Raw genomic sequence first — 15,710 nt, 5'->3', positions numbered from 1 at the left:
ATCAACTCTAATTCTAACATCAATTCTAATTTTAATTCTAATTCAATTCTAATTCTAATTCAATTCCAATTCTAATTAAATTCTAATTCTAACATCAATTCTAATTCAATTCTAATTCAATTCTAATTCTAACATCAATTCTAATTCTAAGTCAATTCTAACTCTAACATCAATTCTAATTTTAATTCAATTCTAATTCAATTCTAATTCTAATTCAATTCCAATTCTAATTCAATTCTAATTCTAACATAAATTCGAATTTTAAACAATGTCCGTAGAGCTCATACCTGTGAACCTTGACAAAGTGAGATTCTGTGTGTGCTGTGTGTACTCACGTCAAAGTACTCTCCCTCCCGGAAGGGGTTGATGCTGATCTCTCTCTCCTCCGTGCCCCAGCTCCCACCAATCATACTGTTTCTCACCACCTCTCTCTCCTGTAGACGAGGGTTCATGTGGAACGCTATGTCCCGCGAGCCGCCCACAATGAAGTTTATAGAGAACCTACAACACAACAGGCCCACCGGTAAACATATAGTCTACACTCCCGCAGGCAGTAAAATACATACAGTTGAAGTCGGAAGTTTACATACACCATAGCCAAATATATTTAAACTCTGTTTTTCCACAATTCCTGACATTTAATCAGAGTAAAAATTCCCTGTCTTGGGTCAGTTAGGATCACCACTTTATTTTAAGAATGTGAAATGTCAGAATAATAGTAGAGAGAATGATTTATTTCAGCTTTTATTTCTTTCATCACATTCCCAGTGGGTCAGAAGTTTACATACACTCAATTAGCATTTGGTAGCATTGCCTTTAAATAGTTTAACTTGGGTCAAACGTTTCTGGTAGCCTTCCACAAGCTTCCCACAATAAATTGGGTGAATTCCTCCTGACAGAGCTGGTGTAACTGAATCAGGTTTGTAGGCCTCCTTGCTCACACACGCTTTTTCAGTTCTGCCCACACATTTTCTATGGGATTGAGGTCAGGGTTTTGTGATGGCCACTCCAATACCTTGACTTTGTTGTCCTTAGGCCATTTTGCCACAACTTTGGAAGTATGCTTGGGGATATTGTCCATTTGGAAGACCCATTTTCGACCAAGCTTTAACTTCCTGACTGATGTCTTGAGATGTTGCTTCCATATATCCACATCATTTTCCTACTTCATAATGCCATCTATTTTGTGAAGTGCACCAATCCCTCCTGTAGCAAAGCACCCCCACAACATGATGCTGCCACCCCCGTGCTTCACGGTTGGGATGGTGTTCTTCGGCTTGCAAGCGTCCCCTTTTTTTCCACCAAACATAACGATGGTCATTATGGCCAAACAGTTCTATTTTTGTTTCATCAGACCAGAGGACATTTCTCCAAAAAGTACAATCTTTGTCCCCATGTGCAGTTGAAAACCGTAGTCTGGCTTTTTTATGACGGTTTTGGAGCAGTGGCTTCTTCCTTGCTGAGCGGCCTTTCAGGTTATGTCGATATAGGGCTAAGACCAAAATGAGCACCTACAGACCTGGTAGCTCCTCTACAAGCTCTCACAGTCTCACGTCAGAATCAGACGTTCATCCATGTTTCTCAAACGTCAAATGTCAAAGTGTTTAAGGTTAATTAAGGTTAGTCATTAACTCTGAATGGTTAAGGTAATGTTTTGTATAGGCTTAAAATCAAAACCAAAAGCAACATTCAATCACTGGATTTGAACATGCAACATTTGGAATCAGAGGTTTGGTTAAAATCAAAATATAAAAAAACAACTTTCTACCACTGGAGTCGAATGACCTTTGGAATCAGAGGCAGACAAACTGTTGCCCCCTAGTGGCCAGTTCACATGTCATCTCCTGACATCCTCAGACGTGATGGATGGACATTGAATACTGACTTGTATCACGGGTGACTTGCTTGTCCTAGAGGCACCATGCCTCTGATGGGTTAGGGGATAGGGGTTAGGGGATAGGGGTTAGGGGTTAGGGGACTACAGACTTGTTTGCTCCTAGAGGTACCATGCCTCTGATGGGTTAGGGGATAGGGGATAGGGGTTAGGGGTTAGGGGTTAGGGTACTACAGACCTGTTTGCTCCTAGAGGCACCATGCCTCTGATGGGTTAGGGGTTAGGGGATAGGGGTTAGGGGTTAGGGGTTAGGGGTTAGGGGACAACAGACTTGTTAGCTCCTAGTGGCACCGTGCCTCTGATGGGTTAGGGGATAGGGGATAGGGGTTAGGGGATAGGGGACTACAGACCTGTTTGCTCCTAGAGGCACCATGCCTCTGATGGGTTAGGGGATAGGGGTTAGGGGAAGGGGTTAGGGGTTAGGGGTTAGGGTACTACAGACCTGTTTGCTCCTAGAGGCACCATGCCTCTGATGGGTTAGGGGTTAGGGGATCGAGGTTAGGGGATAGGGTTTAGGGGATAGGGGTTAGGGGACTACAGACTTGCTAGCTCCTAGAGGCACCATGCCTCTGATGGGTTAGGGGATAGGGGTTAGGGGATAGGGGTTAGGGGATAGGGTACTACAGACCTGTTTGCTCCTAGAGGCACCATGCCTCTGATGGGTTAGGGGATAGGGGTTAGGGGATAGGGTATTACAGACCTGTTAGCTCCTAGAGGCACCATGCCTCTGATGGGTTAGGGGATAGGGGTTAGGGTATAGGGGATAGGGGTTAGGGTACTACAGACCTGTTAGCTCCTAGAGGCACCATGCCTCTGATGACGATGGTCTTCTTCGGAGACATCCCTCCTGGAATCATGCTGGAGTACGGGACAGGCTGATACACATAGGACAGGAGTCAGTTCACTGGCAGCATGTAGTGTATACTGTATGTATGTATACTTAGGACAAAACAAATCTATCCTGACTCATAGAGATGTTACTTACAGGGTTGTATATTGGCTGTCCATCCATGACCGGCAGGTTCCCACCAGGATAACATCCCTGACCACAAACAGGGATGTTATCACACACACACACAATGACATCACACACACACAAAGACATCACACACACACACACACAATGACATCACACACACACATATACAATGACATCACACACACAGACACAATGACATCACACACACATACACAATGACATCACACACACACACACACACACACACACACACACACACACACACACACACACACACACACACACACACACACACACACACACACACACACACACACACACACACACAAAGCCATCACACACACACAAAGACATCATACACACACACACACACACACACACAAAGACATCACACACACACACACACTAGAGACATCACACACACACACACACACACACACACACACACACACACACACACACACACACACACACACACACACACACACACACACACACACACACACATCACACACACACACAAAGACATCACACACACACACAAAGACATCACACACACAAAGACACCACAGACATCACACACATCACACACACACACACACACACACACACACACACACACACACACACACACACACACACACACACACACACACACACACACACACACACAAATACATCACACACACACACAAAGACACACACACACACACACACACACACACACACACACACACACACACACACACACACACACACACACACACACACACACACACACACAAAGACATCACACACACACAAACACACACACAGACACGCACGCACGCACGCACGCACACACACACACACACATCACCCCCCCCCCCCCCCCCCCCCCCCCCCCCCCCTCTGTGACCTCCCACTGTTACAACCACACAGGTGATAGTACTTACCCCCATGTCACCTGGGTATCCTCCACCCTGTGGGTATCCTCCACCCTGTGGATATCCTCCACCCTGTGGATATCCTCCAGCCTGTGGATATCCTCCACCCTGTGGGTATCCTCCACCCTGATAAGCATTGACAGACATACAGTATAAATATATGTGATGGTATTTGATGACACACAGACACATGAACGTAACCAAGTGTGGTACCAACTTACACCCATCTGATCACCTGGGTATCCGCCTGCAGGATATCCTCCCTGTTGATGGTGTATCAAGTGTTATCCGGAGATTATGACACTCTAAGACACACATTCATGAGGATATATCTCTATGTACAGTCACCCCACAACATTCATGAGGATATATCGCTATGTACAGTCACCCCACAATATTCATGAGGATATATCGCTATGTATAGTCACAACACAACATTCATGAGGATATATCGCTATGTACAGTCACCCGACAACATTCATGAGGATATATCGCTATGTACAGTCACCCCACAATATTCATGAGGATATATCTCTATGTACAGTCACCCTACAACATTCATGAGGATATATCGCTATGTACAGTCACCCCACAATATTCATGAGGATATATCGCTATGTACAGTCACCCCACAGTATTCAGACCATCCAGTGGTCTTGTATGGCTTAGTTGGTAGATCATGACACTTACAACGCCAATATGGTGGGATCAATACATATACAATATAAATATATATATATATATTTGTAATACGTACCGCCATGTTGCCTCCTCCCATTCCACCTGCAGGATATCCACCTCCCATTCCTCCTCCTCCCTGAAGAATACACAGCTTATTCCATTTACATCCGTTCTGCCATATGTGTGTGTTTGTGTTGTGTGTGTGTGTTGTGTAGCAAGTCCATAGTCACTCCCATTCCACCTGGGTATCTATTGCCTCCTACTTGAGTGCCCTTGCGCAAAAGCAACGACCATTGAGCACTTAATTGAGCAAAGCAATGATAATCATAGTAGGCCTGTGGGTGTGTGTAGGGGTGTGTGTACCGGTGCGTGTGTGTGTCCTGGCACACAGAATGGCAAAAGCAAAGACTATTGAGAAAAGGATTATTCATTAAATCCACTTTTTAAAATTCTTTCCTGTTCTCTCATCCCATGTTTTGCTTGTAACTGCTGCCCCAAACTTTGAACCAATGAATTAACATATAAATGACAGTTGATAGAGCAATTATCTTCCCTGTAGGATTTGGAAAGGGTACGCTGACCCTAGATTTGTGGGCAACAGAAGGCAACTTCTACCTTGAAGCAGGTTAAAATACTGCTCCTTGCCACTACCCCCCTGCCCCTACCCCCCTGCCCATATCCCTCTTCCCCAGCCCCATACCCCCCTCCCCTACCCCCCTCCCCTACCCCCCTGCCCCTACACCCTTCCCCTGCCCCTACCCCCCTGCCCCTACCCCAGCCCCATACCCCCCTGCCCATACCCCCCTCCCCTACCCCCCTGCTCCAGTCTCACCCCGATGACGTTGATGGTCTGTATGGAAACGTCGCCTCCTATCTGCAGGGCGTTGACTCTCTCGACTGGAATACGATGCTTGAACATGTGAAAGTCTCGGCCGTTCACTGTCACCTACGACAAAAAAACACATTAACAATGGTCTAACCCTAACCCATACACAACTATGGTCTAACTCTAACCCATACACAACTATGGTCTAACCCTAACCCATACACAACTATGGTCTAACCCTAACCCATACACAACTATGGTCTAACCCTAACCCATACACAACTATGGTCTAACCCTAACCCATACACAACTATGGTCTAACCCTAACCCATACACAACTATGGTCTAACCCTAACCCATACACAACTATGGTCTAACCCTAACCCATACACAACTATGGTCTAACCCTAACACAACTATGGTCTAACCCTAACCCATACACAACTATGGTCTAACCCTAACCCATACCCAACTATGGTCTAACCCTAACCCATACACAACTATGGTCTAACCCTAACCCATACACAACTATGGTCTAACCCTAACCCATACACAACTATGGTCTAACCCTAACCCATACACAACTATGGTCTAACCCTAACCCATACACAACTAACCCTAACCCATACACAACTAACCCTAACCCATACACAACTAACCCTAACCCATACACAACTATGGTCTAACCCTAACCCATACACAACTATGGTCTAACCCATACACAACTATGGTCTAACCCATACACAACTATGGTCTAACCCATACACAACTATGGTCTAACCCTAACCCATACACAACTATGGTCTAACCCTAACCCATACACAACTATGGTCTAACCCTAACCCATACACACCTATGGTCTAACCCATACACAACTATGGTCTAACCCATACACAACTATGGTCTAACCCATACACAACTATGGTCTAACCCTAACCCATACACAACTATGGTCTAACCCTAACCCATACACAACTATGGTCTAACCCTAACCCATACACAACTATGGTCTAACCCTAACCCATACACAACTAACCCTAACCCATACACAACTAACCCTAACCCCTACACAACTATGGTCTAACCCTAACCCATACACAACTATGGTCTAACCCATACACAACTATGGTCTAACCCATACACAACTATGGTCTAACCCTAACCCATACACAACTATGGTCTAACCCATACACAACTATGGTCTAACCCATACACAACTATGGTCTAACCCATACACAACTATGGTCTAACCCTAACCCATACACAACTATGGTCTAACCCATACACAACTATGGTCTAACCCATACACAACTATGGTCTAACCCATACACAACTATGGTCTAACCCTAACCCATACACAACTATGGTCTAACCCTAACCCATACACAACTATGGTCTAACCCTAACCCTAACACAACTATGGTCTAACCCTAACCCATACACAACTATGGTCTAACCCTAACCCATACACAACTAACCCTAACCCATACACAACTAACCCTAACCCATACACAACTATGGTCTAACCCTAACCCATACACAACTATGGTCTAACCCATACACAACTATGGTCTAACCCATACACAACTATGGTCTAACCCTAACCCATACACAACTAATCTAACCCTAACCCATACACAACTATGGTCTAACCCTAACCCATACACAACTAATCTAACCCTAATCCATACACAACTAACCCTAACCCATACACAACTAACCCTAACCCATACACAACTATGGTCTAACCCTAACCCATACACAACTATGGTCTAACCCATACACAACTATGGTCTAACCCATACACAACTATGGTCTAACCCTAACCCATACACAACTATGGTCTAACCCTAACCCATACACAACTATGGTCTAACCCTAACCCATACACAACTATCTAACCCTAACCCATACACAGCTATGGTCTAACCCATACACAACTATGGTCTAACCCTAACCCATACACAACTATGGTCTAACCCATACATAACTATGGTCTAACCCTAACCCATACACAACTATGGTCTAACCCTAACCCATACACAACTATGGTCTAACCCTAACCCATACACAACTATGGTCTAACCCTAACCCATACACAACTATGGTCTAACCCTAACACAACTATGGTCTAACCCATACACAACTATGGTCTAACCCATACACAACTATGGTCTAACCCATACACAACTATGGTCTAACCCATACACAACTATCTAACACTAACCCATACACAACTATGGTCTAACCCATACACAACTATGGTCTAACCCATAGACAACACAATAGGGCGTTGGGCCACCACACCTCTATTGGAGGGATGGCGACATCATTCTTCCACAAGAAATTCCATAATTTGGTGTTTTGTTGATGGTGGTGAAAAACGCTGTCTCAGGCGCCGCTCCAGAATCTCCCACAAGTGTTCAATTAGGTTGAGATCTGGTGACTGAGACGGCCCAGGGCATATGGTTCACATCGTTTTCCTACTCATCAAACCGTTCAGTGACCACTCGTGCCCTGTCGACGGGGGCATTGTTATCCTATGGGGTCATAGCTACGGTAGCCTAAATAATTGCCTGCCCAGCATGTTTATACATCAACCTAAGCATGAGGAGATGTTAATTGCTTAATTAACTCAGGAACCTGCTTTCAATATACTTTGTTAAATTTCACTTATTCAAGTGTTTCCATTATTTTGACAGTTACCTGTTTATATATAACTACACAGTATCGCTGTACCTATCGCTATGCATATATCTATATCTATACAGTATTTGTATATTTATACAGTATCTATATCTATACATTATCTATATCTATACAGAACCTATGTCTATACAGTATATATCGCTATATCTATATCTATACAGTATATATCGCTATATCTATACAGTATGTATATCTACATTTACACAGTGTCTATATCTATACAGTATCTATACCTATATCTATATACAATCTATATCTACATAGTATATATCACTATATCTCGACAGTATCTATTACTATATCTACACAGTAACCATCACTATATCTACACAGTATCTATCTCTACATCTACACAGAATCTATCACTATATCTATACAGTATCTATTACTATATCTACACAGTATCTATCACTATATCTACACAGTATCTATCACTATATCTATACAGTATCTATATCTATACCGTATCTATCACTATATCTAAACAGTATCTATCACTATATCTATACAGTATCTATTACTATATCTACACAGTATCTATATCTATACAGTATCTATATCTACACAGTGTCTATATCTATATCTACACAGTGTCTATATCTATACAGTATATATCACTATATCTATACAGTATCTATTACTATATCTACACAGTATCTATTACTATATCTACACAGTATCTATATCTATACAGTATCTATTACTATATCTACACAGTATCTATTACTATATCTACACAGTATCTATTACTATATCTACACAGTATCTATTACTATATCTACACAGTATCTATATCTATACAGTATCTATATCTATACAGTATCTATTACTATATCTACACAGTATCTATATCTATACAGTATCTATTACTATATCTACACAGTATCTATTACTATATCTACACAGTATCTGTTACTATATCTACACAGTATCTATTACTATATCTACACAGTATATATATCTACACAGTATCTATTACTATATCTACACAGTATCTATATCTATACAGTATCTCTATCTATACAGTATCTATACAGTATCTATCACTATATCTATACAGTATCTATTACTATATCTATACAGTATCTATAAAGTATATATATATATATATATATATATATATATACAGTATCTCTATCTATATACCGTATCTATATCTATACAATATCTATAAAGTATATATATATACTTTATAGATCTATATACACAGTATCTCTATCTATATACAGTATCTCTATATCTGACCTGGTAACCCTCCTGGTTGATGATGATAACCATCTCGAAGGCGTCTCCCTTGCTAAAAGGCATGTGGTGGGTCTTCTCCTCTGAACCCCATTGCCCTTCCTGGAAGCTGTTGAACACCACCTTGTCCCATCCGTCGAAACGAGGGCTGAAGTGAAAGCCGATATCATTGCCGTCAAATTCCCCACACTGCAGGTTAATGTTGAACCTAGAGGGGGTGTTAGAGAGAACATAGAATGAACAGATTGTACACAGGTAACACAGGTAACACAGCTAACACTGGTAACACAGCTAACACTGGTAACACAGGTTACACAGGTAACACAGGTAACACTGGTAACACAGGTAACACTGGTAACACAACTAACACAACTAACACAACTAACACAACTAACACAGGTAACACAGGTAACACAACTAACACAACTAACACAACTAACACAACTAACACAGGTAACACAGGTAACACAGCTAACACAGGTAACACAGCTAACACAGCTAACACAGCTAACACTGGTAACACTGGTAACACTGGTAACACTGGTAACACAGGTAACACTGGTAACACTGGTAACACAGCTAACACAGCTAACACAGCTAACACAGCTAACACAGCTAACACAGCTAACACAGGTAACACAGGTAACACTGGTAACACTGGTAACACTGGTAACACTGGTAACACTGTTAACACTGGTAACACTGTTAACACAGGTTACACTGTTAACACAGGTAACACTGGTAACACTGGTAACACTGGTAACACAGGTTACACTGGTAACACAGGTTACACTGGTAACACAGGTAACACTGGTAACACAGGTAACACTGGTAACACAGGTAACACCGGTAACACAGCTAACACAGCTAACACTGGTAACACTGGTAACACAACTAACACTGGTAACACTGGTAACACTGGTAACACTGGTAACACTGGTAACACTGGTAACACAGGTTACACTGGTAACACAGGTTACACTGGTAACACAGGTTACACTGGTAACACAGGTAACACTGGTAACACAGGTAACACTGTTAACACAGGTAACACAGGTTACACTGGTAACACAGGTAACACAGGTAACACTGGTAACACTGGTAACACAGGTTACACTGGTAACACAGGTAACACTGGTAACACTGGTAACACAGGTAACACCAGTAGGGCCTGGAGTTTTTCCTAACCATTAGAGCTGACCAGACAGAACTCCAGAGCCATTTAATTAATCCACCACAAAATACCAGAAAAATGCCAGAAAGAATCAAACCAGCTCACCTGCTCTTACACTATGATTTAACTGTTACTTAAAAAAAATATATGTTTTCACTGTGTTAAAAGTAGAGGTCGTTTCAGTAGAGGTCGTTTCAGTAGAGGTCGTTTCAGCGCTTCTGATAAACGTGTGTATGCCTTTGCCCTGCCCCCTCTCTCTGATAGCACAAGGATAAACTTCCTTATTGTAACAGGTTCAGCAGGCTGAGGCAGAGAATGTTCTTTCAACGTACATTAGTCATTGTAACTTGGTATACCACTGCAACAGATTCGCATCATAAACAAAACTACATCCACACTGAACAAAAAATATAAACGTAACAATTTCGTAAGATTTTACTGAGTTACAGTTCATGTAAGGAAAGCAGTCAATTGAAATAAATTCATTAGGTCCTGTTGGTCACAAAGAAAAGGTAAGGGCATGGATCAGAAGGCCAGTCAGTATCTGGTGTGATCACCATTTGCCTCATGCAGTGTGACACATCTCCTATGCATTAAGTTGATCAGGCTGTTGATTGTGGCCTGGGGAATGTTGTCCCACTCCTCTTCAACGGCTTTGCGAAGTTGCTGGATATTAGCGGGAACTGGAACACGCTGTCGTACACGTCGATCCAGAGCATCCCAAACATGCTCAACGGGTGACATGTCTGGTGGGTAGGCAGGCCATGGAAGAACTGGGAGATTTTCAGATTCCAGGAATCGAGTACAGATCCTTGCGACATGGGGCCGTGCATTGTCATGCTGAAACATGAGGTGATGGCAGAGGATGAATGGCACGACAATGGACCTCAGGATCTCGTCACGGTATCTCTGTGGATTCAAACTGCCATTGATAAAATGCACTTGTGTTCATTGTACGTAGCTGATGCCTGACCAATACCATAACCCCACTGCCACCATGGGGCACTCTGTTCCCAACGTTGACATCAGCAAACCCCTCGCCCACACGACGCCATACATGCTCTCTGCCATCTGCCTGGTACAGTTGAAACCGGGATTCATCTGTGAAGAGCACACTTCTCCAGCGTGCCAGTGGCCATCGAAGGTGAGCATTTGCCCACTGAAGTCTGTTATGACTCTGAATTTCAGTCATGTCAAGACCCTTCCCCGCAGGTGAAGAAGCCGGATGTGGTCCTGGGCTGGTGTGGTTGCACGTGGTCTGTGGTTGTGCGGCTGGTTGGATGTACTGATCTAAAACGACATTGGAGGCTGCTTATGGTTGAGAAATGAACATTCATTTCTCTGGCAACAGCTCTGGTGGACGTACCCGCAGTCAACATGCCAATTGCACACTCCCTCAAAACTCTGTTGTGTTACAAAACTGCACAATGTCGTCTTTTATTGTCCCCAGCACAAGGTGCACCTGTGTAATGATCATGCTGTTTAATCAGCTTCTTGATATGCCACACCTGTCAAGTGAATGAATTCCACAGCTGCACCATCGAGAGCATCCTGGCTCATCGCCTGGTATGGCAACTGCTTGAGTTCCGACCGCAATGCACTACAGAGGGTAGTGCGTACGGCCCAGTACATCACTGGGGCCAAGCTTTCTGGCATCCAGGACCCCTATACCAGGCGGTGTCAGATGAAGGCCCTAAAAATTTCCAAAGACTCCAACCACCCTAGTCATAGACTGTTCTTTCTGCTACCACATGGTAAGCGGTACCGGAGTGCCAAGTCTAGGTCCAAAAGGCTTCTAAACAGCTTCTACTCCCAAGCCATAATACTCCTGAACAGCTAATCAAATGGCTACCCGGACTATTTGGTCCTCACCTCCATTTTTACTCTGCTGCTACTCTCTGTTTATTATCTATGCATAGTCACTTTACCTCTACCTACATGTACATATTACCTCAGTTACCTCGACTAACCTGTGCCCCATCACATTGACTCTGTACCGGTACCCCCTGTATATAGCCTCCACATTGACTCTGTACCAGAACACCCTGTATATAGCCTCCACATTGACTCTGTACTGGTACCCCCTGTATATAGCCTCCACATTGACTCTGTACCAGAACACCCTGTATATAGCCTCCACATTGACTATGTACCGATACCCCCTGTATATAGCCTCCACATTGACTCTGTACCGGTACCCCCTGTATATAGCCTCCACATTGACTCTGTACCGGTACCCCCTGTATATAGCCTCCACATTGACTCTGTACCAGAACACCCTGTATATAGCCTCCACATTGACTCTGTACTGGTACCCCCTGTATATAGCCTCCACATTGACTCTGTACCGGTACCCCCTGTATATAGCCTCCACATTCACTCTGTACCGGTACCCCCTGTATATAGCCTCCACATTGACTCTGTACTGATACCTCCTGTATATAGCCTCCACATTGACTATGTACTGGTACCTCCTGTAAATAGCCTCCACATTGACTCTGTACCGGTACCCCCTGTATATAGCCTCCACATTGACTCTGTACCGTAACACCCTGCATATAGCCTCCACATTGACTCTGTACCGTAACATCCTGCATATAGCCTCCACATTGACTCTGTACCGGTACCCCCCTGTATATAGCCTCCACATTGACTCTGTACCGTAACACCCTGCATATAGCCTCCACATTGACTCTGTACCGGTACCCCCCTGTATATAGCCTCCACATTGACTCTGTACCGTAACACCCTGTATATAGCCTCCACATTTACTCTGTACCGTAACATCCTGTATATAGCCTCCACACTGACTCTGTACCGTAAAACCCTGTATATAGCCTCCACATTGACTCTGTACCGTAACACCCTGTATATAGCCTCCACACTGACTCTGTACCGTAAAACCCTGTATATAGCCTCCACAATGACTCTGTACCGTAACACCCTGTATATAGCCTCCACACTGACTCTGTACCGTAAAACCCTGTATATAGCCTCCACACTGACTCTGTACCGTAAAACCCTGTATATAGCCTCATTCCTGTTCTTTTATTCTTGCTCCTTAATTATTTTTTATTTGTAATATTTCTATTTTTCTTCTTTATTTGTATTTTTGTATTTATTTTGTATTTATTTTTTTACTTCAGTTTATTTTAGTAAAAACTTTCTTACCACTTATTTTTGTTGAAACGGCATTGTTGGTTAAGGGCTTGTAAGTGAACATTACACTGTGAGGTCTACTACACCTGTTGTATTCAGCATTTCACTGTATCACATGATCACAGGTAATTATATAGCTTTGACACACCTGTGTCAGTTGATCACAGGTAATTATATAGCCTTGACACACCTGTGATCATGTGGCACAGGTGTGTCAGGGCTATATAATTACCTGTGATCATGTGACACAGGTGTGTCAGGGCTATATAATTACCTGTGATCATGTGACACAGGTGTGTCAAAGCTATATAATTACCTGTGATCATGTGACACAGGTGTGTCAAAGCTATATAATTACCTGTGATCATGTGACACATGTGTGTCAGGGCTATATAATTACCTGTGATCATGTGACACAGGTGTGTCAAAGCTATATAATTACCTGTGATCATGTGACACAGATGTGTCAAGGCTATATTATTACCTGTGATAATGTGACACAGGTGTGTCAAGGCTATATAATTACCTGTGGTCATGTGACACAGGTGTGTCAGGGCTATATCATTACCTGTGATCATGTGACACAGGTGTGTCAAGGCTATATCTCCATCACATTTTTATCTGACACCCTGATGAAGGCGTTAGCCGTTACGTTCTGGAGCGTTTTAATAGTGACCTAGTGACTATTCCACACATTGAATGCTTTTTAACTTTCAAACCCACACGAAGTGCCTGGACTTGGATTCACCCCTCAGCACCTATTAGTGGTCTGGAAATATTCCTCTCCAAGATCACCTGGTTGTTTTGGAATACTCAACCCACCAAGCATTGATGCCGTACTAGGTCTTTTTTGTTGTTGTAATTCATAAAATACTCATTCACATAAAACAATAAGTCGAAGACCAATATAATTTTTTTGTCCAGCACATCGTCGTTGATACAGATCCCACAAATGAAGAATGTGTAAAGGATTTATCTTTGTTGTTGCCCTTCAAAAGTTACAGTCTGATCATGTGTAGCGTAATTCCAATCCTCAGAGGCTGAGTCTCACCTGGTGATCTTGTGAGGGATGACTCCCTGGATGTAAATAGACATCCCTGATCTCAGCCCGCCGTAGATCGGCCCCACATAGGGGATACTCTGCACACAACACACAGTAATCACCGTTTAACAACTATACACAAGTAGAGATGCAAGGCAGTCTGGGAAATAATAACCATTTAACAACTATACATAATTATAGATACAAGGTACTCTGGAAAGTAATAACCGTTTAACAACTATACACAAGTAGAGATGCAAGGAAGTCTGGGAACTTTTTTAAGTAGGTAGAGTAAAAGTTTGAAAAGGAAGTAAATGAAGATTGTAGGTACATACAGACAGCCAATGGTTGGGCCTCAGTCAATTCAGAAAGAGAATTGAAATTGGAATTTCAGTGTACTTCCTGAATTGACTGGAATTGAAATTGAATTGACCCCTACCCTGAAGAATGGTAGACAATATCTATGATATCTGTATACACTAGACAAGGAGACATGCTACTCACAGGGTTGTAGACGGGCTGGTAGCCAGGTGGAGCAACGAACATGATGGCTGTCACTCAGAGATCCACAGACAGACAGACGGAGAGACGGAGGAGAGACGAGTCAGAGAGAACAGGAAATGGTCGCTGCTGGACGGCTGGTCTTATAGAGACTCAGAACCATGGGAGGGGAGGGGCGAGGAGCCAGGTGAGAGTCAGGGTTAGACAGGGTTAGAGAAAGGGCTGGGAGTGGGGTAGGGCCAGATAGGGCAGGCTACTTGACTAATGATGTTGGACAGGAACCAGAAACCATGCTACGTGTAATCAGTTTCACATTGTCAACCTTATCACAGGACAGGATGAGTGGTCCAGTCAGACAAAAGATGGTGTGTGTGTGTGTGTGTGTGTGTGTGTGTGTGTGTGTGTGTGTGTGTGTGTGTGTGTGTGTGTGTGTGTGTGTGTGTGTGTGTGTGTGTGTGTGTGTGTGTGTGTGTGTGTGTGTGTGCAACTGTGTACACACATTTGAATGATAGTAAATGGTAGATAAGTGACGTTTGTGTACCGAAGGAGTCTCAAGACAGTCTGATCTACAACAGTC

General features: G+C 43.2%; 1 protein-coding gene across 1 annotated transcript in view; it reads right to left on the bottom strand.

The window, feature by feature from the left end:
* LOC120039768 (galectin-6-like) overlaps positions 1–15,241 on the bottom strand; it is a 15,997-nt gene extending 756 nt beyond the window's left edge. Inside the window, exons 1-10 of the mRNA XM_038985153.1 lie at positions 15,137–15,241; positions 14,642–14,730; positions 9,261–9,465; positions 5,313–5,426; positions 4,557–4,616; positions 4,021–4,062; positions 3,809–3,925; positions 2,880–2,936; positions 2,681–2,769; positions 336–501 (exon numbers count right to left, since the gene is read on the bottom strand). Coding sequence (XP_038841081.1) covers positions 336–501; positions 2,681–2,769; positions 2,880–2,936; positions 3,809–3,925; positions 4,021–4,062; positions 4,557–4,616; positions 5,313–5,426; positions 9,261–9,465; positions 14,642–14,730; positions 15,137–15,178 — 981 coding nt within the window. The 5' untranslated portion in view covers positions 15,179–15,241. The remainder of the gene's footprint in view (positions 1–335; positions 502–2,680; positions 2,770–2,879; positions 2,937–3,808; positions 3,926–4,020; positions 4,063–4,556; positions 4,617–5,312; positions 5,427–9,260; positions 9,466–14,641; positions 14,731–15,136) is intronic.
* Between the last annotated feature and the right edge of the window lie 469 nt (positions 15,242–15,710).

Source organism: Salvelinus namaycush, unplaced genomic scaffold (genome assembly GCF_016432855.1).
Source record: "Salvelinus namaycush isolate Seneca unplaced genomic scaffold, SaNama_1.0 Scaffold299, whole genome shotgun sequence".
Taxonomy (NCBI): Eukaryota; Metazoa; Chordata; class Actinopteri; order Salmoniformes; family Salmonidae; genus Salvelinus; species Salvelinus namaycush.
This window is presented reverse-complemented; position numbering and strand designations above follow the sequence as displayed.